General features: G+C 36.1%; 1 protein-coding gene across 1 annotated transcript in view; it reads left to right on the top strand.

Annotated features, from left to right (window-relative positions):
* UTP20 (UTP20 small subunit processome component) overlaps positions 1-25,637 on the top strand; it is an 86,271-nt gene that overhangs the window by 33,672 nt on the left and 26,962 nt on the right. Inside the window, exons 24-40 of the mRNA XM_040234892.1 lie at positions 327-412; positions 1,192-1,317; positions 4,307-4,473; positions 6,354-6,562; positions 11,309-11,452; positions 12,050-12,129; positions 14,369-14,586; positions 15,206-15,350; positions 16,965-17,052; positions 17,953-18,096; positions 18,295-18,345; positions 18,450-18,602; positions 19,923-20,078; positions 20,367-20,507; positions 20,929-21,066; positions 24,514-24,653; positions 24,900-24,982. Of these exons, the coding sequence (XP_040090826.1) occupies positions 327-412; positions 1,192-1,317; positions 4,307-4,473; positions 6,354-6,562; positions 11,309-11,452; positions 12,050-12,129; positions 14,369-14,586; positions 15,206-15,350; positions 16,965-17,052; positions 17,953-18,096; positions 18,295-18,345; positions 18,450-18,602; positions 19,923-20,078; positions 20,367-20,507; positions 20,929-21,066; positions 24,514-24,653; positions 24,900-24,982 (2,269 nt within the window). The remainder of the gene's footprint in view (positions 1-326; positions 413-1,191; positions 1,318-4,306; positions 4,474-6,353; positions 6,563-11,308; positions 11,453-12,049; positions 12,130-14,368; positions 14,587-15,205; positions 15,351-16,964; positions 17,053-17,952; positions 18,097-18,294; positions 18,346-18,449; positions 18,603-19,922; positions 20,079-20,366; positions 20,508-20,928; positions 21,067-24,513; positions 24,654-24,899; positions 24,983-25,637) is intronic.

The following is a 25,637-nucleotide window of genomic DNA, read 5'->3' as shown; positions in this document are numbered from 1 at the left end:
CTTTCCCTCATTACAGGACCAATCCAGTTGGTGTAAACCTAAAGTCCTGTAGGGAATTTGTCTTGGCCAAAAGACAGACCTGAGAGTCTGGCATGTGGGATGCAGGTGTCAGAGTTGTGTTTTTGTTTTGTTCCCTACATACATTCTATTTATCTTCTGTTACCTCCAGGATAATGTAAAGCTATTGTCATGAATCATCTTTAACCCACATCTAAAAGTTTAGATTCTAAGAATTTTAATTTAGCAAATTAGTAAAAGTAAATTACTATCTGATGGCATGTGTATATCTGACTTCATTCATTTATTTTATAAAATATCATTCCTAGTTGTTGCTACATCAGGATCAGATGGTACAAAAAATAACACTGGATTGCATAATGACATATAAACATCCACATATTCTCCCTTACAGGTAAGTTATTTGAAGCTAAAGAAATGGTGTTTAGGGGGCTATTTTTACTCTTTTTACCAGAGAGCCTCATAATTTTTTAAAGGCCCCAGGAAATTAACCCTCTTTTCTAAGGTAATCATAATGCTATTTTCAGGTAAGAAATGAAAACTAGAAGTATATTTGTTTGTTAAGAGTGCTTCTTCATAGATAATAAGGTAGGAGAAAGAATATTAATTGAAAAATATGTGTTGAGGTTATGTCATTTCTTCTTGCTTATATAATGGCATTAAAATCTTGGTGATTACTTAAGGATCATCATAATTACACTCCAAGAACTGAAAAAGGTTTCATATTATGCTTTTTTAAACAGCTGAATTACTGACTAACCCCTTATGATCCCTCTGGGGCTTCCTTTGTGGCTCGGCTGGTAAAGAACCCGCGTGCAACGTGGGAGACCTGGGTTTGATCCCTGGGTTGGGAAGATCCCCTGGAGAAGGGAAAGTCTACCCACTCCAGTATTCTGGCCTGGAGAATTCCAGGGACCATATAGTCCATGGGGTAGCAAAGAGTCGGACACAACTGAGCCACTTTCACTTTCACTATGATCCCTCTTAGCTTTTAAAATTTGAAACTTGCCATTTTGGAAGGTATTTCTGTGAAGACTTTCTTTTATGGATGTCAGCTACGATGTAAAATGTTCTTAATGCCTATTTCTTTTATGTATATATTTATTACTCAATTATATTTTAAAAAAGTAGTTTTGATTAAGTGATGATTTGTGCTAAATTCTATTTTTAAAGGGAAAACCTACAAAGATTGCTTGAAGACAGAAACTTTAAGGAAGAGATAGTGCATTTTAGCATTTCTGAAGATAATACAGTGGTGAAAGCAGCCCACCGAGTAGAGCTGTTTCCTATTCTGATGAGGTAATTTATACTCTTTCAAAACTGATCATAAGGATTGATCACAAAAACAGTTGTGAATATGGTATTACGATTCTTTAAGCAATTGTAATGGAATATTTCATCTTGAATTTTATTTATTTTTATAATTGGTTCTTTGGGGAAAGTCAAATTGTTATAGAGACTTATTTTAAATATTTTGTCCCTAATATGAGGAAAGATCTTGACATTGTGTTTTTTTAATAGTGCTATTAAAATTAAATCCAGTATTTCTCTAAGGTTTAAACCATTGAGAAATAGTAAAAATAATGCATTTGTTTGATAGGTAACTAATTATGAGATATAAAAACTAACCATCCATGTATAAGACTTTATTATAGTTTTTACTGGATTTTTCTGGGTCAAAAAATAATTGTAAATAACAATCATCAGTCAGCTTGTTAGTCCCTGTTTAAAAACCTTTGAGGTCCCATTTTACTGAGAATAACAGATGGAGTCCTTACTACTCCTTCAAGGGCCTGGTATGACCTCGCCTAGACCTGCTCTCTAACATCTCTTTCATTAACCACCCCTCTCAGAGCCCACACCACAATCTTCCTTCACAGTACTTAATCATCCAACATGGCCTCTTATTATCCATCTTCTCTACCAGAAGACAAACTCCATGCCTCTTAGTCAGTAGTGGTCAGATGAAGTTTGTCTTATCTTTTCTGATATAAATACCCCCTTCACTGTTTTGTCATTTGATCTACGTATTCCCTACAGAGCCTAGATGAATTAATTGGAGTGGTGGTATTTGTGGTTATCCTTGTCTAGCTACTGTATTTAACAGTAATGTTTCTAGAACAGTTGTTCTTGTCTTAAAGTGTGGTCTGCTCCTTCTTGGTGGGGGCTGTCCCAGAGATGCTTCTAGGACATCCATGAGGTTAAAACTTTCTTCATAAAGACATTGCCTTTTCTCATTGTGCTCCTGTTTGTGCTGACCAGGCAAAAGCAATGATGTATAAACCTCCAGGTGCTTAGCATGAATCAGGACAGTGGCTCCAAACTGTTAGTCATTCTTCATTGCCACAAACCTAGAGTTAAAAAAAAAAATTAAAAGCTGGTTTCACTCACTGCCCTTATTGAGTCTTGAGCCTTGAGTACTTATCTTTATTATTCTGTATGAATTGAGAGGTATGCCTAAAACACTTCTTCATCTCACTGATTTCCATGGAATTTTTTTATCAGGTTTTCCAAGTAACTGATAGATATTACAGAATCATTCATGGGTAAAGATCTGTTCAAAGTGAAAAGTAGACAGATGGATTTTAATGTAACAAAGTTTACAAAGTTCACTGATAATGGTTTTAGATTCCACCTTGCAACTAGCCTTTAAGAAACTGCCTCTTCTTGAGCTTTGGTGTAGAATCAAAGTGGAATATTTACAATTATCTGAGAAGAATTATCTGAAAGTTTACAAAATATGTTCCCCTTCTCCAGTTGCGTATCTGTGTAAGGCTGGATTTTCTTCAACCGCAGTATATTGCAACAGATTGAATGTAGAAGCAGATAGGATTCATTTATCTTGTAATAAGCCAAACAATAAAGAAATTTGGAGAGGAAAAAAATGTACAACAATGCCTCTGGTCTCTCTCATTTGGAGAGGTGCAGGTTTTGAAAATACAGTTTTTATTAAAAATGTATAAATACTAATAGATAAAAGTCACATATACAAAAGCTCTTCAGTAATTTTTAAGAGTAAAAAGGGATCCTAATATCAAAAAGTTTGAAAACTATTGTCTTTAAATTTTTTATGTTAAGTCAGTAATTCTGTCACGCTAAGAAGGTAGCTTTTATTACTATGTTATTTAGTTTTTTACTAAATGGATGTTGAATTTTATTAGATGCCTATTGACAGGTATTTAAATGATCATATTAACTTTTTTCTGTGAGCCATTGATCTGTATTATAGATTTCCCTGGTGATTTCTTTCTTGCCTTCCTGGAATAATCCTTATTCAGCTTTAATACCATTTTAATGCAGCACTGGGTACTGTTTTCAGAAATGTTGTGGACTTCCCCTGCCACCCCATTATGTATTTATTATTATTGAAGTATTTACAATATTGTGTTACTTTCAAGGTTACAGCAAAGTGATTATTATTTGTATATATTTTTCAGATTATTTTACATTTTAGGTTATTATGAGATACTGAGTATAGTTGCTCCCTGTGCTATTCAGAGACCCTTATTGCTTACCTATTTTATGCATAGTAGTCTGTATCTGTTAACCCATACTTCTAATTTATCCCTTTCCCCATCGGTAATCACAGTTTGTTTTCTGTGCCTGTGAGTTTCCACATATAATTGATATCATATAATATTGGACTTAACTTCACTTTAGTATGATAATCTCTAGATCCATCCCTGAAAAAGGACTATTTCCTTCTTTCTCCCTGCTGTGGAACTATATCGTGGAGATTGTTTTTCCTTGAAAGTTTTAACAATTCATCTGTAAAACTGTGTTGACTCTAGGTTTACTCATGATTACTGATCTCTTCAGGTTTTGTTAGGTTCCTTTTGACTATTTATAGATGTCGATTTTTTCCAGAAGATTACCCATTTGATTGAAATCTTTCCAGTTTCCTTGTTTTACTTATAGTTGTACTCTCTTATTTTACTTTGTTTTAATCTATATATTCCTGTTTTCATTTTTCCTTGTTGAGACTTACCTCTGGCCTGCCTGTTTTATTTTTTTCCCTCCTCCAAAGAACCAGCTTCCAGTCATTGTCTTTATCATTTTCTTCTTCCTGCTTCCCTTTGCCTTGTTTATTGTTGTTATTTTAAAATCTCCATATTAGAAATTTGATTTTTATTTCATTCTTCCCTGTTTTAGAAACATTCATTTAAATCTGTTGAGCTGCTATTCCAGCCTTCTAGGAAAACAAAACAACTGTGTTTTAGGATTAATGTGCAAAAAAATAATGTTTTAGGATTAATGTGCAAACAAATAACCTTCTTGGACGTTTTAGAATTTTATATGGTCGAATGAAGAATAAGACTGGAAGTAAAACTCAGGGGAAATCTGCTTCTGGTACCCGCATGTCCATCGTCCTGAGGTTCCTGGCTGGGACCCAGCCAGAAGAGATCGAGATATTCTTAGACCTGCTATTTGAGCCTGTGAAGCACTTCAGGAACGGTAGGTATCAACTGCCTGCTGCGCTCTGAATGCACATTCTCTGTTCAGACCTCTGCTGTCTCAGGCTGTTCCCCCAAGCTCTTGGGCATCTTTCTCAGGGGGTTGGTTGCTTTTCCCAGTCTCGGTGGCGGTCTTTTGCTGACATGCAGTTCATTTAAATTTTGATTGAATTAGGTGGACCTCACAAATGATCTTGGGATTATCATCAGCCTTGTGCTAATAAGCCCCTGATTAGAAAATGTGTATTTTCTGCTTCTGTTGTACATTTTGGCCATTTGAAAAGTGATGCCAAGTTGTAGAGCATGTGCCAAGCACTTAGGCACTCAGTAGTGTCTGACTCTTTGCGACCCCATTGACTGAGGCTCCTCTCTCTGTGGGAATTCTCCAGGCACAGATACTGGAGTGGGTTGCCATTTCCTTCTCCAGAGGATCTTCCCAACCCAGGGATCAAACCCAGCTGTCCCACATTGCAAGCATATTCTTTACCAACCCAAGCCACCAGGGAAACCCTTGTAAAGTGGTACCTCTCCATATACGATGAATAGGTTTTTCCTTAGAAACTTAAAGCATGCTGCAAAATGAATCTTAATTGTCCTGGCATGTATTCTTTCACTGAGTCATTCACCTACTAAATAATGATTTGTCAAATACCTCCTGTGCCCTGGACAATGTTGAAAATAGAAAACTGAGCATTTATAACCTCTGCTCTTAACCTCACAGTCTAAACAAAGTGGATTAGTAACTGTACAATGTGATGTTCTATCATATGTTCTCCAGTATGTGAGGTTAGTAATTAAAAATAATAATGGCTAACATTTACTGAGCATCTACTTTGTGCCAGAATTAATGACAGGCTCCTTTACCTACAACTCAGTTGACCCTTAAAGCAGCCACATTAGGGTTCAGTATTTCTTTGTTGCCATTTTACAGGTAGGAAACAGGTTTAGAGAGGTAAGTACTTTGCCCTGGGATTTGAACCCAGATGAAGCTGGGATTCAAACCCAGATCTTCCTGACTACAATACCTCTGTTCCAGTTTTATAATTGGTTTGCTTTAGGCAAACATAGATTTATTTGTAAGGTAATGTGTTGCTTTTTGTTTTTTTAATAATAGGTATAGCTGTTTAAAAAGTTTTCATTCAGTATAATATTGCCCTGTGAAGAAAGTTGGCTGTTAACAAATACAAAAGGTTTTGTTCAGTGCAATGGCCTCTGTTGTAAGAGAGTAGCGATAAATGATACCCTTATGGGTAAACCACTTAGGTGTGTGAATCAGCAAGCTCATGATCTCATACCAGTTGGTCTGAAGTAAAGCTCAAGCAATAACAATTCAAGTCTTTTAAGTAAGTTATGGAATCAGTTTGGCACCCATTTATAAAGGACTATTGTTTTACTTATTCGCAAGTGGCTGCAAGAGAAATAAAACATTTGATTCTCAGCCTTTAAAGAGCTTATCACATAGCAAGGTATTTTCTTTGAAACTGCTGAAATTAGCCTAGTCCATGAAAGCTCAGAGGGAAAAATGTGGAAAGTTGATAGACGGAATATTAATAAAATGGAATTCCTCAGGTTTTGAGGAATTCTATAAATAGGGGAAGAATTGGGCTTAGAGACTTAGTTCTTTCACGGGTTTCTTACTCTCTCTTATTCCTCAGTTTCCTCATCTATAAAGTGATAATAGTAAATCCTACTATATCTAGCTCATTTAATGTTTGGTAAGAATCAAAAGGAGAAAAAAATAAGTAAAATATATTATCTGTAAATTATAACAATAGAAAATGCTATATTATTGGGAGAAATTGAAAGGAAGCTATAATTGTAAATCGGAACGAGCTAATATTTCACTTCACATGCTATCTCTGCTCCTCTGTGTTTTACCAGGAGAGTGCCATTCTGCTGTCATTCAAGCAGTAGAAGATTTAGATTTGTCTAAAGTTCTTCCTTTGGGTCGTCAGCACGGCATATTAAATAGCCTTGAGATAGTCTTGAAGAACATTAGTCACCTGATCAACGCATATTTACCAAAGATTCTGCAGCTACTGCTCTGCATGACTGCAGCTGTATCACACATCCTTGACCAACGAGAAAAGGTGAGCGAGATTCACTTTAAACTTTAGCTTTCTTCTTGGGTAAATAGGACTTCCCTGGTAGCTCACCTGGTAAAGAATCTGCAATCCAGGAGATCCTGGTTCAATTCCTGGGTCTGGAAGAGCCCCTGGAGAAGGGAATGGCTACCCACTCCAGTATTCTTGCCTGGAGAATTCCATGGACAGAGGAGCCTGGCAGGCTGCAGTTCACGGGGTTGCAAAGAGTCAAACATGACTGAGCAACTTTTATCACTTTCTTCTTGGGCTAATACAGGTCGGTGTTTTACTTGGAAAATTGATTGGAGCCTGAATAGCTAACATCATTCTAGGTTAAATCTTTCTTATGTAAGGTGTCTCTTTAAAATGACCTTTCCTATTGGGAATCTTCACTGTTATAAATGCTTATGAATAGCTAGAAAATGCAGATTGTATCAAGTGTCTTATTTAAAAAGGAGGTAAAATGGTGGGGAGACATTTAGTTCTATCTATGTCTCAGAGACCAAAGTCTGGGATAGTTGAACTGATGTTTCTTAGATTTATAATTTCAGAAGCCTGAAAGTATGAGAGAGAGACATCTTCTAACTCTCATTTATTCAGAGTATTTGGAGAATGAAGAGAACACTGTTGGCATTGTCCTTGTTGAGATAGAGTTGCCCAGAACTCTTGTAAAAGTAAATGCTTACCTACTCTAAATGCAATGTTTTAAGTGAAGGTAAGTAACAAGATTGGGCATGACAAGCCAACTAGCTAACTGCCAGGAGGCTTCAGGAGATGGTGCTTAGGAAATGTTTTCTGAAAGATTTTGAAGATGATATATTTATGTTCTGTTGAAACAGGTGTGTGAACATAAGTTTACTCTGTGGCGTTTAGGGGAACTTAAAATGTTTTTATGGACTGAAGACTTCTTGAAGGAGATAGGGCCTGAAGTGAAAATCCACACTCAGGTTTCTGCTATTGATTCTTAACTCAGGTTTCTGCTGTTGTTGTTAATGACAAATAGGCACAGTTTTAATTTGGCTAAAACTCATTTGTTTTATCAATGTGCCTGGTGAACTGCCTCAGATACAGCCAGAATTTTATGCTGCCTTATTCATTGAGCCCCTACTGTGTCAGACGCTGTACTAAGCACTGGGGTGAAGGATCAAACAAAAGTTCCTATCCATTTAATTATTTAGTAAATACTTACTTCACACTTGCTATCTGCCAGACATTGTTGTAGATGGAAAATGAAATAGTAAGGACTCAGTATCTTGGGGAGATTATAGATAAATAGCCAAATGATCAGAAGAACATCAGTTGGTAAGTTGTAAGAGGAAAATAAACTCAGGAGGTCCCTCTGCAGACATCTGTAAGTCATTCTCTGTGTCCCTGTTTTCTCTCCAGTCCTCTGTTCATGACTTCTAGGCACCTTGGCCTCCCCGAGCCGCACCATTGTCCCCTCATTCTGGGCACTTCCTTCCCATACCAAGATCTGAAAGTCTGCAGGCAGGAAGCCAAGGAATGTGTAGGACTCATCTTGACTGTTTCTCCTCTCTCGGGGATGACTGTCCTCTGTGGACTGCTGTCCAGTGTCCAAAATATCATTGTTTCATATATTCTTTAGTGTCTTGAGAGGGGAGGCTAAATCTGGTCTCTGTTATTTTATCATGTCTAGAAGCAATAAAACCACCTGAAGAGAGCAGGCACAGCAGCCCTGCAGCTAACACAGGGCTGGGAGCAGCTCATATTCTCGACAGCCAGAGCAGAAACCTCATGAGATGTGGCATCACGGAGTGTCCTTGGAAGGGGCCTGTCTGTGTAGTGGAGCCAGATTAGCCCAGGCATAAAAGCCACTGTGCCTCCACCTAACAGAGCCTAAAAAGATCAAACTTCTCCTGAGTAAATCAACTGCATCCCAGAATAAAGCTCAAAGCCTTTTGGGTGATTTAAATGAAATTAGAATTCACAGTGTCTGACATCCAGTCGGGTATTATCAGCAAAGAGGAGGATTTTGCTGGTAATGAAAAAAAAAAAAAACAATGGATAGAATCAGACCCAGAAATGATAGAGGTGATAGAATTAGACATGGACATTAAGAAATACGTGCCATACATTCACAAAAGTAAAGGAAAGCATGAGCGTGTTAGGGAAAGACATGAAGATGTAAAGAATTTAAAGTAACTAGAGGTAGATGGGTGCTGCTTTTAGTATGGTGTTCAGGATCACCTCTCAAGAGCTGATATTTGAGCTTATACCTACCCAGCCACTGGAAGAACATTTCAGGTAGAGAAAACGACTAGTAGCACAAAGTCCTGGGGTAGAGCAGTATTGACATATCCCAGGAGGAAACAGAACTTTAGTTTTTGTCTTATAGTGAGTGACAGTGACTACCTGTACGTGGGCATGTTAAATCACGAAAGTCCTCTGACTTTCTGGTTAACTTAGAAGATGTTACTCAGTAATGCAGCCTTACCCCTGAGTCAACAATCAGTAATTCAAAGGATCATTTATGCAGTTTCACAGTTCATTAGACAGTGAGGTGCTAGCCTTCCTGACACATAAGAGCCTTCTTTTCTTCTTTCTTGTTAATTCTTGGACAAGTCCAGGGAATTCGTTGAGTTTCTGTAATGAATTATCACACAGTAATATGCTCAAGTGAGTTAAAGTTCTGCACTTGTGTGTTTGAGTGAAGTCAAACATTGACTTTTTTTGTATCTTTCAGATCCTTCAGGGCATTGACTGACACTGAAATAGTGTCTTGAAGGTTGTTTTGATTTGGTTTTAGTTTTTTGTGTTTTTTTGTTTTGGTATATTTAAGCAAGGAAGTAACTTGTAAATGTCCATAAACTCCATCATATGGAGTATTCCTCTAGGAATTAAAGTCTGCAATTGCTCATTCTTAGGATTTTTCTCCAGTTTCATTTCTCAACAATTACTGAGAAGACTGGGCAGTTGGCCTTGTAGTTACAAAAGAGAATAGAACATGCAGATTCTACTTGATGGGGGCCTTGGGGGGCCGATGGAGGTGGGGGAAAGTGGGGCCTCTGGTTTGGTGCCATGTTTGCCAAGGTTAGTTTCTTATTGCTCCAGGGGATCTTGATACCATGCTTCTTCAAATTTCAGTCATAGTTGTTATCTTTCGCCAGATGTGATCCAGAGAACAGTGGAAATGCTGCCAGTGGAACTGAGGCAAAACAGAACGACTTGTAACAGTGGCGCTGTCTTGTGCTTGTCTGTCACTTCCTCTCTTTGTAACTTGTATAATGAAATAATTAGTTAGAAGTGAATGGTAGAAACTTGATGGGTATGCCAGCCACCATGATGCCTCAGATTTACATAGCAAATTAATGGCATCTTCGTACTCTCTTGAATTTAAAATGTTCAGTTACATATTCAGATACTTCCATTCATCAGATTATCAGATTCTTATGACAAGTAACTTAAGAGTTTTCTCCATGTTATCGTGGCCACAAGACTTGATGTTCATTATGTTAGAGCACTTGTGCTGTCTTCATACATTTTAGTGTGCTTTAAATGTCACTAATTAAAGTCAAGTGTAGAAAATAAGTTGCCACTTACATATCTGGAGCTCACAATATGTTAATCAAGTGGAAAAACAATTAGGTTTTGAATCTTCTCCCATTTGTTTGGTTTTACAACATTCTATGCTTGGGAGAAATCTCTCTTTGGCCTTTTTTTCCCTCTGTCTGACCTAAATGTCTTCATCTTTTAAGATCCAGTGGAAATTCTGCCTGAAGTTTAACCTTTCTCTAATTTATAGTAATTCTTGTCCTAAGTCAGATATCTTTGTTATTTTTCATCTCTCATGTAATTTAATAAATGTTCAGGAAGATTACAAGTTGAGGTCAGGACTATGGCTAGCATACCATGGGACTCATTAGTATAGGCTCAGTATATTTTTCTACTCTGAGCCTAAAAAAATTGGCTACATTATTTATATTTTATAACTCGTAGGAAAGGAGATGCCAGGGGAAGTAGCAATACCTGTTAATAAAAGAAATTTGCTGTTAATTTAGACATCTACTGACTCTAGCTTCTATGCCTCTAAACAGACAAATCTTAGTTTTCTCCAAATTGTATTTTCCTTTGAGCTGTATATTTTGAGATCTTTGCAGGCCTTAATTCAGTCACTTCATTCTCCTTTACTACACAAAGTATTTCATTGTTTGAAGAAATTATAAGTTCTTCAGTCCTGTGGACTAATTTTAACAAGAATAACCAAAAATTCATAGTCTTTAAAAAAAAAAAGTAAAAATAATAATACAAATATAAAAAAATAGAAAAGTGGCTTTCATTTGAAATGAACATTTAGATTTTATTTTTCCTAATCTGAAGCATTATAATGGCAGAAAAAGTTTTGTTTAGAGTGTTCTATTTGTGGAAAGAAATCAGAATTTTACTTGAGACAATTGCTTGAATAAAAAAGTAAAACAGTGTGGAATACAAAACAGATGTTCCCACTGAGATTTTGTTTTGCCTTGAGGACACTTAGTGTGATTTTGCTGGACACTGATAATAGAACACATATCACCACTTGATTTTTTTTTTTTTTTTTTTTTGAAGTCTGTATTGCCTTCTTGTTCAGTGAGAAAAGCGATATGACTTACTGATGTTTCCATGTGAATCAGAACCAGAGTCAACAGACTTAGCAGGATTTCCAGCTTGATTCTTAGCTGTCTGAACAGGAGTGCCTCCCTGAGAAATCAAAGATAAAAACAATATTTTCTTAAATAGATCTTTATTTTACAGATACAGCTGAGGTTTATTAACCCACTGAAAAATTTAAGACGTCTTGGAATCAAAATGGTAACTGATATCTTTTTGGATTGGGAGTCCTATCCATTCAGAACAGAAGAAATTGATGCAGTGTTTCATGGTGTAGTTTGGCCCCAGGTAAACCTTGATTCCCACATTCTGCCCAGATACCGTCTGCTTTTTCCTTTATTACTGCTTTACCCGCGCAGTCTACACCCAAGCATGAATGCTTATCCTGGCCTTTTCTGTCATGTCAAGCTTTTCTTTGTTTCTGGAAGTTTTAGAACACTTTTCTTTGCTTCCACTACCACCAAAAGCTCAAGAGCTAGTTTCTGTGGTATAGTAGCATTTATACTTAAGGCTAATTTGAATATGACTGTGTCTGTTAAGCAAATGCCATATAACTTTTATAGCACCTCACATGGTATGCCTCTGGGTTTTGACAAGCATGAGGAAAAATACACCAGGATTTTTGTTGCATGTTTCCTTGTTTGATTTCTCTGGTTGTCCCTACTTGGTGATGATAACTGGTGTAGCTACAGCTAAGACTGTAGCAGAGACTTGATCTTAGGCACAGTTGCTCTCTGTTCAGTTTATGCTGTAAATATTAATCTCTATCTCTTGGCTCTTTTATCCTCGTGTGGCTTCTGTTCTTGTTCTGCTTTTCAATTGTTTGATTTTTTGCTTCAAGTCTGTATATGTTCTTATCTTGTATTGTTTTTATTTTGTATCTAGATCAGCAGGCTTGGATCTGAAAGTCAGTATTCTCCTACTCCTCTACTGAAACTAATTAGTATCTGGTGCAGAAATACAAGGTAAATTTTTTTTTGGACCTTTAAAAATGGCAGTGTTTTAGACTAATCGAGTCAAAGCGAATAAGGGAACTAATGGCGTCATTTATGCTCTTTCCACACAGTGAACTATGCTTAGTGCAGTTAAAGGGAATAAAGTCACTGAATCTCAAAATCCATAGTTTAAAGAAAAGTGCATTTGCTGAATCATGGGTGTAGTGTGATGCAGGAAGAATGCTTTTACATGTATATCTATGTATAAATATAAAATGAAATAGAAAATCAGTAAAAGCTGATTTGTGATTGGCATTCTAGTCTTTTTCTCAGTTCCCACTTAAAAAATTTCATAGGTTTCCTGGATTTTCTAGGTAATTTTCTTCTATTCTTTATAAAACGCCATCTAAATTTGCATGCAGCACTCATGGTCACAAATCAGTATCCCTTTATGGACACTATGAGCCAGTAACAGAACCTTCATTGACTGACGGTTCAGAGATGCTATGTTACAAAAACTAAATGCATATTTAATGAAGAGTGATGGAAGCAGGCTTAAGTTTGTCCTAGCTAGCTTGAAGAACAAAAGATAGAATAAAGGAAAAGGTGTTTTATCATTGATTCAGTGATGTTAAAATCTTGGCATCAGTTTACAAAATTGGGATCATACCGTATAGCTATCTTTTGATTTTGTTTTTTCATGTATATTTTGTCATGAACATTTTCCCATGTCATTAAATAGTCTTCAAAAACAAACCAAATACCTTGATATTGTCTTCCTCAGTAAAGCCTATTTTGTCTTTACTGTCAGAGGGCTCTTTTAATTCCCAGTTGGATAAAATGATTTCATATCTTGTTTTCTGATTGGACATTTATAAGCAGCACTTCATAGGCATACTTGAGAAACGTTTTATAGTTGTATCATTGTTACACAAATCAGGTATGAAGTACTTTCACCAAAGAAGACTTCACAATAGTGATTCTGTTTCTATGTTAATTAGGTCCTCATCAAGGATAGCGCCACACCACTGGATGCCATTTCATTCTCTTCTACAGTTTCTCTCTTGTTGACAATAGAGACGATAATATGTAAACTGTCTTGTTTGGTGCCTGCCCACACTGTCCCCAGTATCTACTGGACAAACTTGTGTGAACATAACCTCTTAGAACTTTTCTTTGAGTTTGTCAAGATTAAACATGTTCAAGTGCTTGAGCTCTTTTTCCAGTGATGATGAACTGGTAAAGCCAAACTATTTGAATTTTTTCAGTTTGACCTTCCTATTGATTGTTAGGGTCGCATCTCTTGCTGTAAAACAATTGCTGGTTTATGTGTAGCTAGAAGGCTTTTGTGTTCCCTTCTCTTTGGGGTATTGTTTATCTGAGGCTTTCATTATTGGGGATGGGTTCATCACCTTTCCTTTCACAAATGATCCTAGTCTGAATGTTGCATATCCTAGATCAGCAAATGTTTATTTGACCTGTGGTCTGTATTCCTAATTTTCATGTTGTAGTACATTGGTTTTTATGTGAGTGTATAAACATTCACCGGAGAAGGCGATGGCACCCCACTCCAGTACTCTTGCCTGGAAAATCCCAATAATGGAGGAACCTGGTGGGCTGCAGTCCATGGGGTCGCTAGGAGTTGGACACGACTGAGCGACTTCACTTTCACTTTCCACTTTTTTTATGCATTGGAGAGGGAAATGGCAACCCACTCCAGTGTTCTTGCCTGGAGAATCCCAGGGACGGGGGAGCCTGGTGGGCTGCCATCTATGGGGTCGCACTGAGTCAGACACGACTGAAGTGACTTAGCAGCAACAGCATAAACATTGACATTCTAGAAGGCTTACAATTGAAAAATAGCCTGTCTTTAGTACATTTCTCTTAGAACTAGCAGTTCAGAGCTCAGTTTTACCACTTACTAGCTTAGTGGCTTTGGACAATTCTGTTTTTGCATCTGTAATATAAGCATACCACCATAACAGAGATGTTACGAAGATTAACATATACATAAAAAGAGAAATATATATAAAGTGCCAAGATAATATGAGAAATATACATAAAGTGTCAAGATAATACAATGTTTGTATGGTGCCTAGCATTATAATCCATCAAATTTTAAAGTAATTTCCCTTCTGAGCTTATTAGCTAGCATTCATCTGCACACATACACATATATCTTTATTAAACTGAAAATCCATAAGGAACATGTTTTTAGAAGTAAACGTATTGAGAAAGAAGGTGACTGTTTCAATGCTTCCTCTTGCAGATATTTCTGTTTCCTGGCTAAACAGAAACCTGGACACCCAGAATGTGATATCCTGACCAATGTTTTTGCGATTCTCTCAGCAAAGAACCTCTCTGAAGCCACAGCTAGTCTTGTGATGGAAATAGCTGACGACCTTCTTAGCCTTCCAGATTTTGAACCCTCAGAAACAGTTTTGAGCTTGCCGGTGACAGGATGTGTATACCCAGAAAGTGCAGATGGTATGTAAGCTGTACAGAGCAAAAAGGGTTCTTCTACTTTTGAGGTATCCTTTGTACTCTCAGAACGAAAAAGTCAGTAGAATCTGATTCTTCAGATAATCTAGGCTATTAAGAGAGTTTCTCTTCTCTAGGAATTAATACCTAGATTAAATACCTAATAATTCAGTTTATATAAACTGAATTTTCTTTGTAGTAGTTAGAAATTCACATTACTTACTCTCCAGAAAGCTCAACTGTCCTCTAGGACATTATCGAATGATTTGCACTGTCATGTCTCTGAATTCTTCTTACCATGTTATCCTAACAGTTATTTTACTGCTACAGAAAGTGGTTTAAATAAAACCTCAAGGGTCTCATATTGGATTTTCAATTTAGATAATGATAAAGGAAGCCTGGCATGCCATAGTCCATGGGGTCGCAAAGGGTCAGACATGAGTCCGTGACTGAACAACAGCATAGGTGTTTTAACTAAGAAGAAATTTAGTTAATCTTGGAGGTTGAAATGTATGAAATTTTCATGGTAATTGAGTGCCTGCCTTTTCTGGCATTGAGAAGATATTGTACAGTTATCTTTTAAGAGTGCAGTTAATTAAAATCAGTACATTTATCTATATTTCAGAGTCTATCACAATAGGAGGACGATTAATTCTACCTCATGTACCTGCTATTCTCCAGTATCTCAGCAAAACCACAATAAGTGCAGAAAAGTTAAAAAAGAAGAAGAATAGAGCACAAGTCAGTAAGGAACTTGGCATTCTTTCAAAGTAAGTGGTCTATTGGTTCTTAAAAGGTAATGTTACAACTTGTGATTTTAATTTTTTTAAATTATATTTGGCTTTTCATTTGCTTTAGCAAGGTAAAGGTTAAAGGTTTTAGGTTAAACCTAAAAAGGTTTTCAGTATTTTAAACGTCCTCCATTTTTAAGTTTATGTAGAATTCTTTTCTTTGCTGGAATAGACCTTTTATAGCATCTGTCTTTATTATAAAAGATAACAGAGTTTTCAAAATTCTAAGGTAGACTAATAGATTTGCTTTATTAGCCTTTGCATTTGTTCAATTAGGATTTTGAATTATGTGAGATCATAAAGCTTTAGTTTTTAGTGGAATTGATTAAAATAACTAACTTAAAAGAGCAGGTTGCTATGTTTGTTTTTTTTAAGAGTCAAGATCTTGTAAGGATTTTTAAAGATTTTCTTAAAAATTCTCTATATACTACTAGACCTGGTAGTAGATAACTGTGATTTCTATAAAGTGTCTGTTTGGTAAATCTGAGTGCACAGAATGATTGTGTCTTTTTTGTGGGGGGATGGAACATGCCATGTGGATCGTAGTTCCCTGACCAGGGATCAAACCTTTGCCCCCTGCAGTGGAGGCACGGAGTCATAACTATTAGACTGCCAGGCAATCCCCCCAGAATGGTTATATCTTAAACTCTAAATTGTTACAGGACTTAGTTGTTGAAAGTTTATTTTTTCTGTTACTTTTAGCAACAACAGAAAATGATGTGTTAAATCTTCCAGGAACTTCTTTTAAATGTTTTGTTTATACTAGTGTATTTCTAACTTACGCAGAACGGGAAACCATACCAAATATATTTATTACATTTTATCATAGGCTGTGTGGTAGTGAGATGATGATGATGATTAGCACCAGAAAGACCAGGGTCTTTCAAACCCTGCTCTGCCACTTTCTTTCTGTGTGACATCAGTTTCTCTGAGCCTCAGTTTTCTCTGGGCAAACTGGGGTTAATAATTCCTACATTATATGGCTTTTGTGAAAGTTAAATTGAAATGTATATAAAGCCTAAAACAAATCTCGACACTTAAAAATGTTATTTCCTTGCAAAATAAGCAGTTACCAATGCACAATCCGGAGAAGGCAATGGCATCCCACTCCAGTACTCTTGCCTGGAAAATCCCATGGACAGAGGAGCCTGGTAGGCAGCAGTCCATGGGGTCGCTAAAAGTCGGACACTACTGAGCGACTTCACTTTCACTTTTCATTCTCATGCATTGGAGAAAGCAATGGCAACCCACTCCAGTGTTCTTGCCTGGAGAATCCCAGGGACGGGGGAGCCTGGTGGGAGGCCGTCTATGAAGTCGTACAGAGTCAGACACGATTGAAGCGACTTAGCAGCAGCAGCAGCAATACACAATCAGATGTAACAAGAACAATGGAATGGTAGCCACCAACCTGAAGATGGAAGGAGAGTGGGCACTGTTCAAAAACTGAATTAAACTTTTTACACATGTTCACATAGTTACAAGCTACCTGGGTCTTTCCTTGCTAATGTTTTTCTACAAAAAGGTTAACTTCTTGGGAAATATTCTTATCTTACATATCTTCCTTACCTATCCCATTTGTTTTTCCTTCTCCAGGATCAGCAAGTTTGTGCAAGAAAAAGAACAAAGTTCTCTGCTCATTACACTGCTCCTGCCGTTCCTCTACCGTGGCAGTGTTGCTCAGGTATGAATTCACAGCAGTTATTTGTCTTTGAAGTGACAGTTTATTATTAGGTTTATTTGTGAAAAATAATTTTATTGGTTAGAGTCTGTGAGATATTTGTCTCAGAGTATTTGTGAGAGGACTTCATAAAGAAATATAAAACTAAAAACAGGGGAGAAAAATTGGGACAGAAAGGAATGAGGGCAGGTAAGAAAGTGAAGACTTCATCATCTACTATTACAGTAAACCTCTTTGTTTTCCTTTGTTTAGCTTCTTATCCATTTCAGGGTTTTTCCCCCCTCTCTGGCTTTGATCAGTCACAAATCTGGAACCTGAGGTGTACATTGATCTTAAATGTGAATGATAGTGATCTTAAATATGAATGGCAAACTGGATGAAAAGTCAAACTGTTTCCATATTCACATATATTCACACATTGCTGAGAGTCTCTGGTATGATTTTCAAACCCTAATTTAGCCTTTAATTTTTAAAAGAGTCTCCCCATTTCTCACACTTATTTATAAAGCCTTAGTAGTTATACTAAATGACTCTTACCATGTAGTAATTCAGTTTTAGAAGACCACGCATTTCTGCACAACCGAAAGTGTGTGTTTTTTTGTCAGCAAGTTCATTTTCTTTGTTTCTTTTTTGACTAGAAAATAGAAGAAAGTATGTTTTAAAACCATGCATATTTTCTATTAGAACTAAAGGAAGAAACTGTTGATGGACACTATTACGGGTTTTTGATCAAGTTAAAATGTAAAGAACTTTAAAAGACCATAAAATAACTTTTCTAATTAATACTACTTTTACTTGTTACACATATTTATTTGTTTTCTGTGCTGTAATATATTAAAAACAACATGGCCAGTTTTCTGAATTACTGAAATATGATTTCTCTCAATGTTATTACTTCTTAAGGATACAGAAATTGACATTCTGGTGACAATACAAAACCTGTTGAAACATTGTCTGGAGCCTACAAGCTTCCTCAAGCCTCTAGCAAAACTCTTCTCAGTTATTAAGAACAAGTTGTCAAGACAGTTGCTTTGTACAGTTTTCAAGGTCTGTAATACTCATTTTTATCCTAAATCACTCCTTTTTCAAAAGATCACTATGACATGGAATGTATATTAGCAGCTTTCTTGTTACCAATATGATGTTTCCATGTACTTTTGAATGCAGGCAGGGAATCAAAGAGGATGGGGAGCAGAAAAGTTAAGGTTGTATTCACTAATAATATACTGCTTTCATTCCTTTTAGACCCTTTCTGATTTTGAGAGTGGATTAACATATATTACTGATGTTGTCAAGGTAAGAAAGAAAATCTTGTCTCTTTTGTTTCAAAACTATTATTATTTTCCTTATTTAAGATTTATATGCCTTCATTTATATGGTTTCACTGGCATTTCTTGTAGCTTAACGCCTTTGATCAAAGACATCTTGATGATATCAACTTTGATGTTCGCTTCTCGGCGTTCCAGACCATTACCTCTTACATTAAAGAGATGCAAACTGTAGACATTAACTACCTAATTCCGGTTATGCATAATTGTTTCTATAACATGGAGGTAGGTTTTTTATAGTAAAAATTTATGGGTTATTTTTTATTCTTTTGACAGTACAACCGTATAACCTAATTTCTTAATTTGGTTTTTGAGGGGAGTGGGATTTTTAGTATAAAATTTCTTTTAGTTGCACAATACTTAGTTTAGCAAAGACCATACTGTTATTCTCATGATATGAAAGGCAGATATTTTGAAAAAAATAATGTATGTGGAAGCACTTTGAAAAGTCAAAAGCTGTGTATTAGAATGGGAAAATTCACAGAGACAGAAAATAAACTAGTGGTTATCAGGAACTGTGATGGGAGAAAGAAATGAGGAATGAGTGATTATATTATAATGGGTACAAAATTTCCTTTGGGGATGGTAAAAATTTTCTAAAATTAGCTAGTGGTCATGGTTATAAAACCTTTGGAATATACTGAAAACCATTGAATTATACAACTTAAAAGGATAAATTTCACAGTGTGTCAGTTACATATCAATTTTTTTAATTTAAATAGCTATATTATTTGACAGTTTCCCTCTTTTATTGATACAGTAGAAATAAAAAGGTTTGGAGCTATATATTAAGTGCCATGTTGCTAAAATGAATTAAATTTCAAAAATAGGGAAAATGAAACCCTTGCTTAATAGTTAACTATGTAGTGGTATCAGTAATCTTTGGTGGTACTTTGTAGTTATTTGTCAAATATTAAGGATTAAGTAATAGAGGAAAAAGTAATCTCCCCATTTGGGGCTCATTCTTCATATATCAAAGTTCAACATGAGGGATTCTGAATCACTGCCTCGTTAGCGTAGTTGAGAATATTTTTCTACACTTACAACCTACCTTCTTTATAAACGAACTCTGGAGCAGCTAACCAGAATTACACCAGCCAACTCTGTCATTCTAAGTGAACAGCTGATTTTGAATATTGAAACTGGCTTTAGGGAACCTTTTATTCTCTTTGCTTTGAGAAATAAAGCTAATTAAAAACTGTATCTCATACTTCAATTAAACGTGGTGGGGAGAAAGAAAACAAGCCATGATATACAAAATACCAAATTTCAAAAGACAAAAGCAGTAATTTTACAAAAGAACATATCACAGTATTTTGGCAAATAACCAACCCTTTTCAGTAAGCATGGTTTTTCTAGGTCGCTTACTGTGTTCCCCCCACCCCTATATTTGTTCTTCCTTAAGTGTGAAGTGCCTGTGGGACATTTCTTAGTAGAGAGCTTTATACAGAAGAGTGGCTAAATGTTACAAGCTCTTTCATTGGGAAATAATAGTCCATATTACAGTTATTGCACAGTATAATTTGGGCTTTTTCCTGTGTCCAGTTAGGAGACATGTCTTTAAGTGATAATGCAAGCATGTGCTTGATGAATATCATCAAAAAGATTGCTGCTTTGAATGTCACAGAGAAAGAATATAGAGAAATCATTCATCGTTCTCTCCTGGAGAAATTGAGGAAAGGATTGAAGAGCCAGACAGAGGTATTGAGGTTTGCAATTAAGTACTTGTTATCTGTAGGTTTTTTGTTTGTTTTCCTGTACTTCTGCTATAATTTGTGGAAAAGCAGTCAACCTTAGTACACTTAATTAAAATACCTGATTGTATAAATACTCACCAGACTTTTAACAGGGGAGTGGGAATGGAGAAGAGAGCAATCATTTCTGATTTTATGTAGTTTGTTTTTACATTGGAAATGTTTTACTTTTCTTTGTATTACTTAATCAAATTCTTAAAAAAAATTTTTTTTTTTCTTAACTTGATATTTGCAGAGTATTCAACAGGATTATACCACACTGCTTTCCTGTTTAATTCAAACCTTTCCAAATCAACCAGAATTTAAAGACTTGGTTCAGCTTACTGATTGCCATGATCCAGAAATGGACTTCTTTGAGAATATGAAGCACATTCAGGTAGAAGACAATTCTGTTTTTTTTCCCCCTTGTCTTTGAAACAAACATTTAAATGGTTCTCATTTTAAAAGATATATTTTAATTTTCCAAAAAGTTTTGAGCTTCTCATTTCTTGGTCTTTATGGTCATCAGATTTGCATAGGACATGCTTGTTTGCTTGGTGGTATCACAAGCCATAATAATAGTGTCACCTTTCCCTGCCATTTGCTAAGAAATTTAAATGCTCTGGGATTCATTGGTAAAGAAATGCTATGCATTATGTCTCTGTAAAAAAAATCAAGGCACAGGTGTTTGCTCATGTAACACATGGACTGTATTTCACTCGTTTAATCTTTTCATCGAAGAGGAATGTGATACTGAAATGGAGCTGATTGTTGGTGAGCTCATTCAGTAACTAATTTATATTTTATCTAACTCATAGATCCACAGAAGAGCAAGAGCCTTGAAGAAACTGGCAAAACAACTAATGGAAGGCAAAGTCGTGCTGTCTTCTAAATCTCTTCAGAATTACATCATGCCTTATGCTATGGCACCAGTTTTTGATGAGAAAATGCTCAAGGTAGGGCTTTAGCTGTAGAAGCCAGTAAATTTTTCCCTGTACCATGACAGAATTTCTGCAAAGTGTAGGTGGGGTTGGTGGCATCCATACTGATGTTGTTCACCATAATTAGAGACTTAAAATAGTTCTTTTAAAAATAGATCTTATAAAAGCCCTTAAAATTGTGCCAGGCACATGCTCTGAAAATGGTGGCTATTATTTTATGTTCACTATTATTAGCTCACAGACGCTAACCACAGAATATTTCCTTTCACAGAAATGATCACATACCAAGATGTCATACTTTTATTTTTGTATCATAGGCCTTAATTCTCATTATTTTCCCAAATGGCTCGTAAGAAATGAAATAAAACAATAGCTACCTTTCTTCAGCACTATACCAGATACAAGCACAATTCTGATTTAATCCTCACAGCAACTCAACCCTATGGGGTAGGGACTGTTATTGCTATTTTATAGGAGAATAAACTGAGAATAAGTGAGGTTATATAACTTTCTCAGAGACATACAGTCAGAACCTATATTTGAACTCAGAATGTCTTCAGGTTTATACTATGTATGCCTAAGAATGGGTTTCTTCCTAAGTAGGTAAAAGAATGAATCCCTAAATTCCAGTTTAAGGAGCCAGTAAGCACCTCAGGGATAGAGGGCAGTAAAATAGGAAGGAGGTGTAGGTGGAAATAATAAACTGTTTGAGCTTTGGTTGATATTGGTTTGGTATACCTTTCTATTGTTTTTAACCTATTTGTGATTTTTACTTTTACTTTTAAAGTTGGTTTCTTATAGGTAGCATATATAGCTGAATCTTGCTTTTTTACTCAGAGAGTCTCTGTGTTTTGATTAATTTTAGACCATTTGCATTTAATGATTATTAATATGGTTGAGTTTAAATCTATGATCTTGTTATTTATTTTCTATTTGTCCCATTTTTTCCTCTCTTTCCTCCTTTTCTTCTTCTGTTGGATTAACTGGATATGTTTTTAGTGATTTTATTTTACTTCTGTTGGCCTGTTAGTTATTTTTGTGCTGTTTTTGTTTCATAAGTTTTACCTGTATGTTAGCTTTAAACCACATAATACACTGTTGTTTTTGCTTCAAACCATCAGTTATCTTTCAAAGAGATCTTTAAAACTAAAGAAAAGATCTTTTGTATTTGTTTCCATGTTTATAATTCTGAGTGTTCTTCGTTCCTTTGTGTGGGTCCAGATAATCACCCTGTATCATTTTACTACTGACAAGAAGACTTTCTTTAAATTTTTTGTAGTGCAGGTCTACTGGTAATGAATTCTTTCAGCTCCTGTTTGTCTTTTCTCATCTTTGTTTTTGAAAGATAATGTTTCTAGGTATGGAATTCTAGTTTGACAGGTTTCGGATTTTTTTCCCTAATACTTTAAGAATACTTCGAACTGACTTCTCATTTATACTGTTTCCAAAAGAAGTCATCCTTTGTTCTGAGTGGAGCATCTCTTTCCCCCTCCCACCCCCCACCCATTTTTCTCTTTATCACTAGTTTTAAGCCATTTGATTATCAGGTGCCTTACTGCCTTACGATTTTGTGCCTGGAGTTTGCTGAGCTTCTTGGATCTATAGATTTGTAGTCTTTGTCAGACTTTGAATTTTTTGCCATTACTTTTTCAAAGATATTTTTGGTTCCCCTTCTTGTCTTTTGGAGAAGGCAATGGCACCCTACTCCAGTACTCTTGCCTGGAAAATCCCTTGGACAGAGGAGCCTGGTAGGCTGCAGTCCATGGGGTCGCTAAGAGTCAGATACAACTGAGCAACTTTACTTTCACTTTTCACTTGCATGCATTGAAGAAAGCAATGGCAACCCACTCCAGTGTTCTTGCCTGGAGAATCCCAGGGACGAGGGAGCCTAGTGGGCTGCCGTCTATGGGGTCACACACACAGTCAGACACGACTGAAGCGACTTAGCAGCAGCAGTAGCATCTTGTCTTTGGAGATAACATCATATATTAGGCTGTTCCAAATTGTCCCATATCCCATAACTCACTGAAGCTTTTTTTTTTCCTTCTGGGTTTCATTTGGTTTCATTTTTCTATTACTGTGTCTTCAAATTCACTAGTGTTTCCTTCTGCCATGTGTAATCTACTGTTAATCCTATCCAGTATATCTTCCCTCAGAATTGTCTTTTCCATCTCTGTAGTTCAATTTGGGCCTTTTTTATGCCTCGCATGTGTCTCCGTAACATGCTCGTGCTTTCCTCTCCCTTCTTAATCGTATGCAATACAGTTATATCAGTTGTTTTCAGGGCTGTGTCATCTGTGTCATTTCTATGCTTCTGTTGTTTGATTTTTCTTCTTATTAGATTTATTTCTCAGCTTCTTTGTATGCCTGGTAATTATTTATCAGATGCCAGACATCATAAATTTGACTTTGCTAGGTGCTGGGTATTTTTGTATTTCTTTAAGTATTTCTGAGAATTGTTTTCAGATGCAGTTAGGCTACTTGTGAGTAGTCTGGTCCTTTTGAGGCTCACTTTTAAGCTCTGTTAGGCACAAGTAGCCCTTGGTGTGGTGCTCATTTGAACCTGCCACTGAGGTACTAACCTTCTGCGTACCTGAATACTCAGTCCTCCGTGTATCGTGAGGGTTTTCACTCTGGCTGAGAGGAACATGAACTGTTCTTGTCCCTGTGTGGTCTTTGATGGTTGTTGCATCTTTTCCTTTTTGGTAGTTCTCTCCTTATCTCTTCCTTATTCAGAATGTACTGGTCAGTTCTCAGCTGAAGCTTAAGGGGCTCTTTCTCTGGGCAGCTTTTCTCCTGAACACTCTTCTCTCTGGTACTCTGCCCTACAGACTCTAGCTCCACAGCCTCAGCTCTGACCCCTTAACTCAAGGAGATACAGGTCTCTTTTGGGGTTTCTTCTCCTGTGCTATGGCCTGACAGTTATCCCCACACAATCAACTGAGGGTAGTTATAAGGCTCATTTCATTTGTTTCCTTTCTGTAAGGGGTCATTGTCCTACACTGATATTCAAAGTCTGAAAACTGTTTCATATATTTTTCTCTACTTTACTAGTTAAGGTATGAGAGTAAATCCAGCTTCTCTTCTTCATGAGGTCTGAAAAAGTTGTCTCCAAAGCATTGTTCTTATGAGTGCTCAACAGTGCAATCTATAGTTAAATTTGACATTTATCAACTTTTATACCTTGAATTTACTTCACAGTTGTAGGCTTGAACCTATAAAGGAGGTCTAAGTGAAATAGAGTCTAAAATGTGTTAAATCCTTTAATGAAAGGAAGATATCATTTGAAATTGACAGAAGCTTTTCCAGAGCTAGAGGAAAACTATTTAACATAGTTTGGGCATTCTTTCATTTCTATAATTTCTGATCACCTCCTATCTAAGATTTTTATTGTACCAAGTTAGCTATGTATGTGTATTTTATTTGCAAATCTTTATTCTTACTGATGCTCTTGTTTTACAGCATGAAAATATAACCATTGCTGCCACAGAAGTTATTGGAGCTGTTTGCAAACATCTCTCTTGGTCAGCATATGTATACTACTTGAAACATTTCATTCATGTCTTACAGGCGGGACAGATCAATCAAAAGTTGGGTGTCAGGTATGGCCAAACTTCTTATTTTGTTTTGTTTTTGAAATGTAAAATTTGGATTCTTTTCTGAAATAACCTTTCTATAATCCCAGTTTACTTTTAATTTGTATCAATGAGGTGATACTAAGATTTGTTAAAGTAAAAAAATACCTAAAATAGGAAAAAGTAATTTTAATTTTTAGAAGTCTAACGTCTTTTAAGAGTCAAATGATATTATTAATCAAATTAATGTTTCTGTGAAATTTTTTTTAACAGTTTGCTAGTGATAGTGTTAGAAGCATTCCACTTTGACCACAAAACTCTTGAAGAACAAATGAGAAAACTTCAGAATGAAGAGGGTAAGTTTTTTTAAACTTTCTTAAACCAAATTTCCTTCCTATTCTATTATTTATTATTATGAATTAAAGATGGCAAAATTCAGCTTAACTCCCTTTTTCTGCTCTTGTAGCAATGACCAGTGAATGAGTCAGGAGGAAGTTAAAATGAATGGTTTGAGTATTATTCTGAAAACTTGTTTAACAATAGAGAAGTCCAGTCTAAAATGTATGGGGCAAAAATCTGAGCTATAGGTTATTTACACAGAAATTCTCATTTGTCTTCATAAGAATCTTACTAGAACCTTAGGTGTTAGTTACTCCATATTTTTTATATGAGAAATTGAGATTTCAGATATAAAGTAACTTTCCTAAAGCTGCATAGCATGTAAACAAAACAAAGACTAACATATAGCTGTTATTTATTAAGGTCAATTAAGTGTCAGAAATGAGACTTTATATAGCCTTGCAGGTAAACCATCTCCAGTTTACTGTTGAAGAATCCAAAGCTCACAGAGTTAAATTAATGGACTGTAGTTAGTCATGGCTTGTTAGCAGAGCCAGGTCTGGACTTGCCCCACCACACTGCCCAGTTTGAATCCTGTAATAAGGGACGTTTCTGCATTAGCCCTGTTGGCCTACATTCATGCTCAAGAATGTAGGTTTTTGCCAACATCCA

This window comes from Oryx dammah, unplaced genomic scaffold (genome assembly GCF_014754425.2).
Source record: "Oryx dammah isolate SB20612 unplaced genomic scaffold, SCBI_Odam_1.1 HiC_scaffold_29, whole genome shotgun sequence".
NCBI lineage: Eukaryota > Metazoa > Chordata > Mammalia > Artiodactyla > Bovidae > Oryx > Oryx dammah.
The sequence above is the reverse complement of the archived record's forward strand: the minus strand, read 5'-3'. Positions and strand labels throughout refer to the sequence as shown.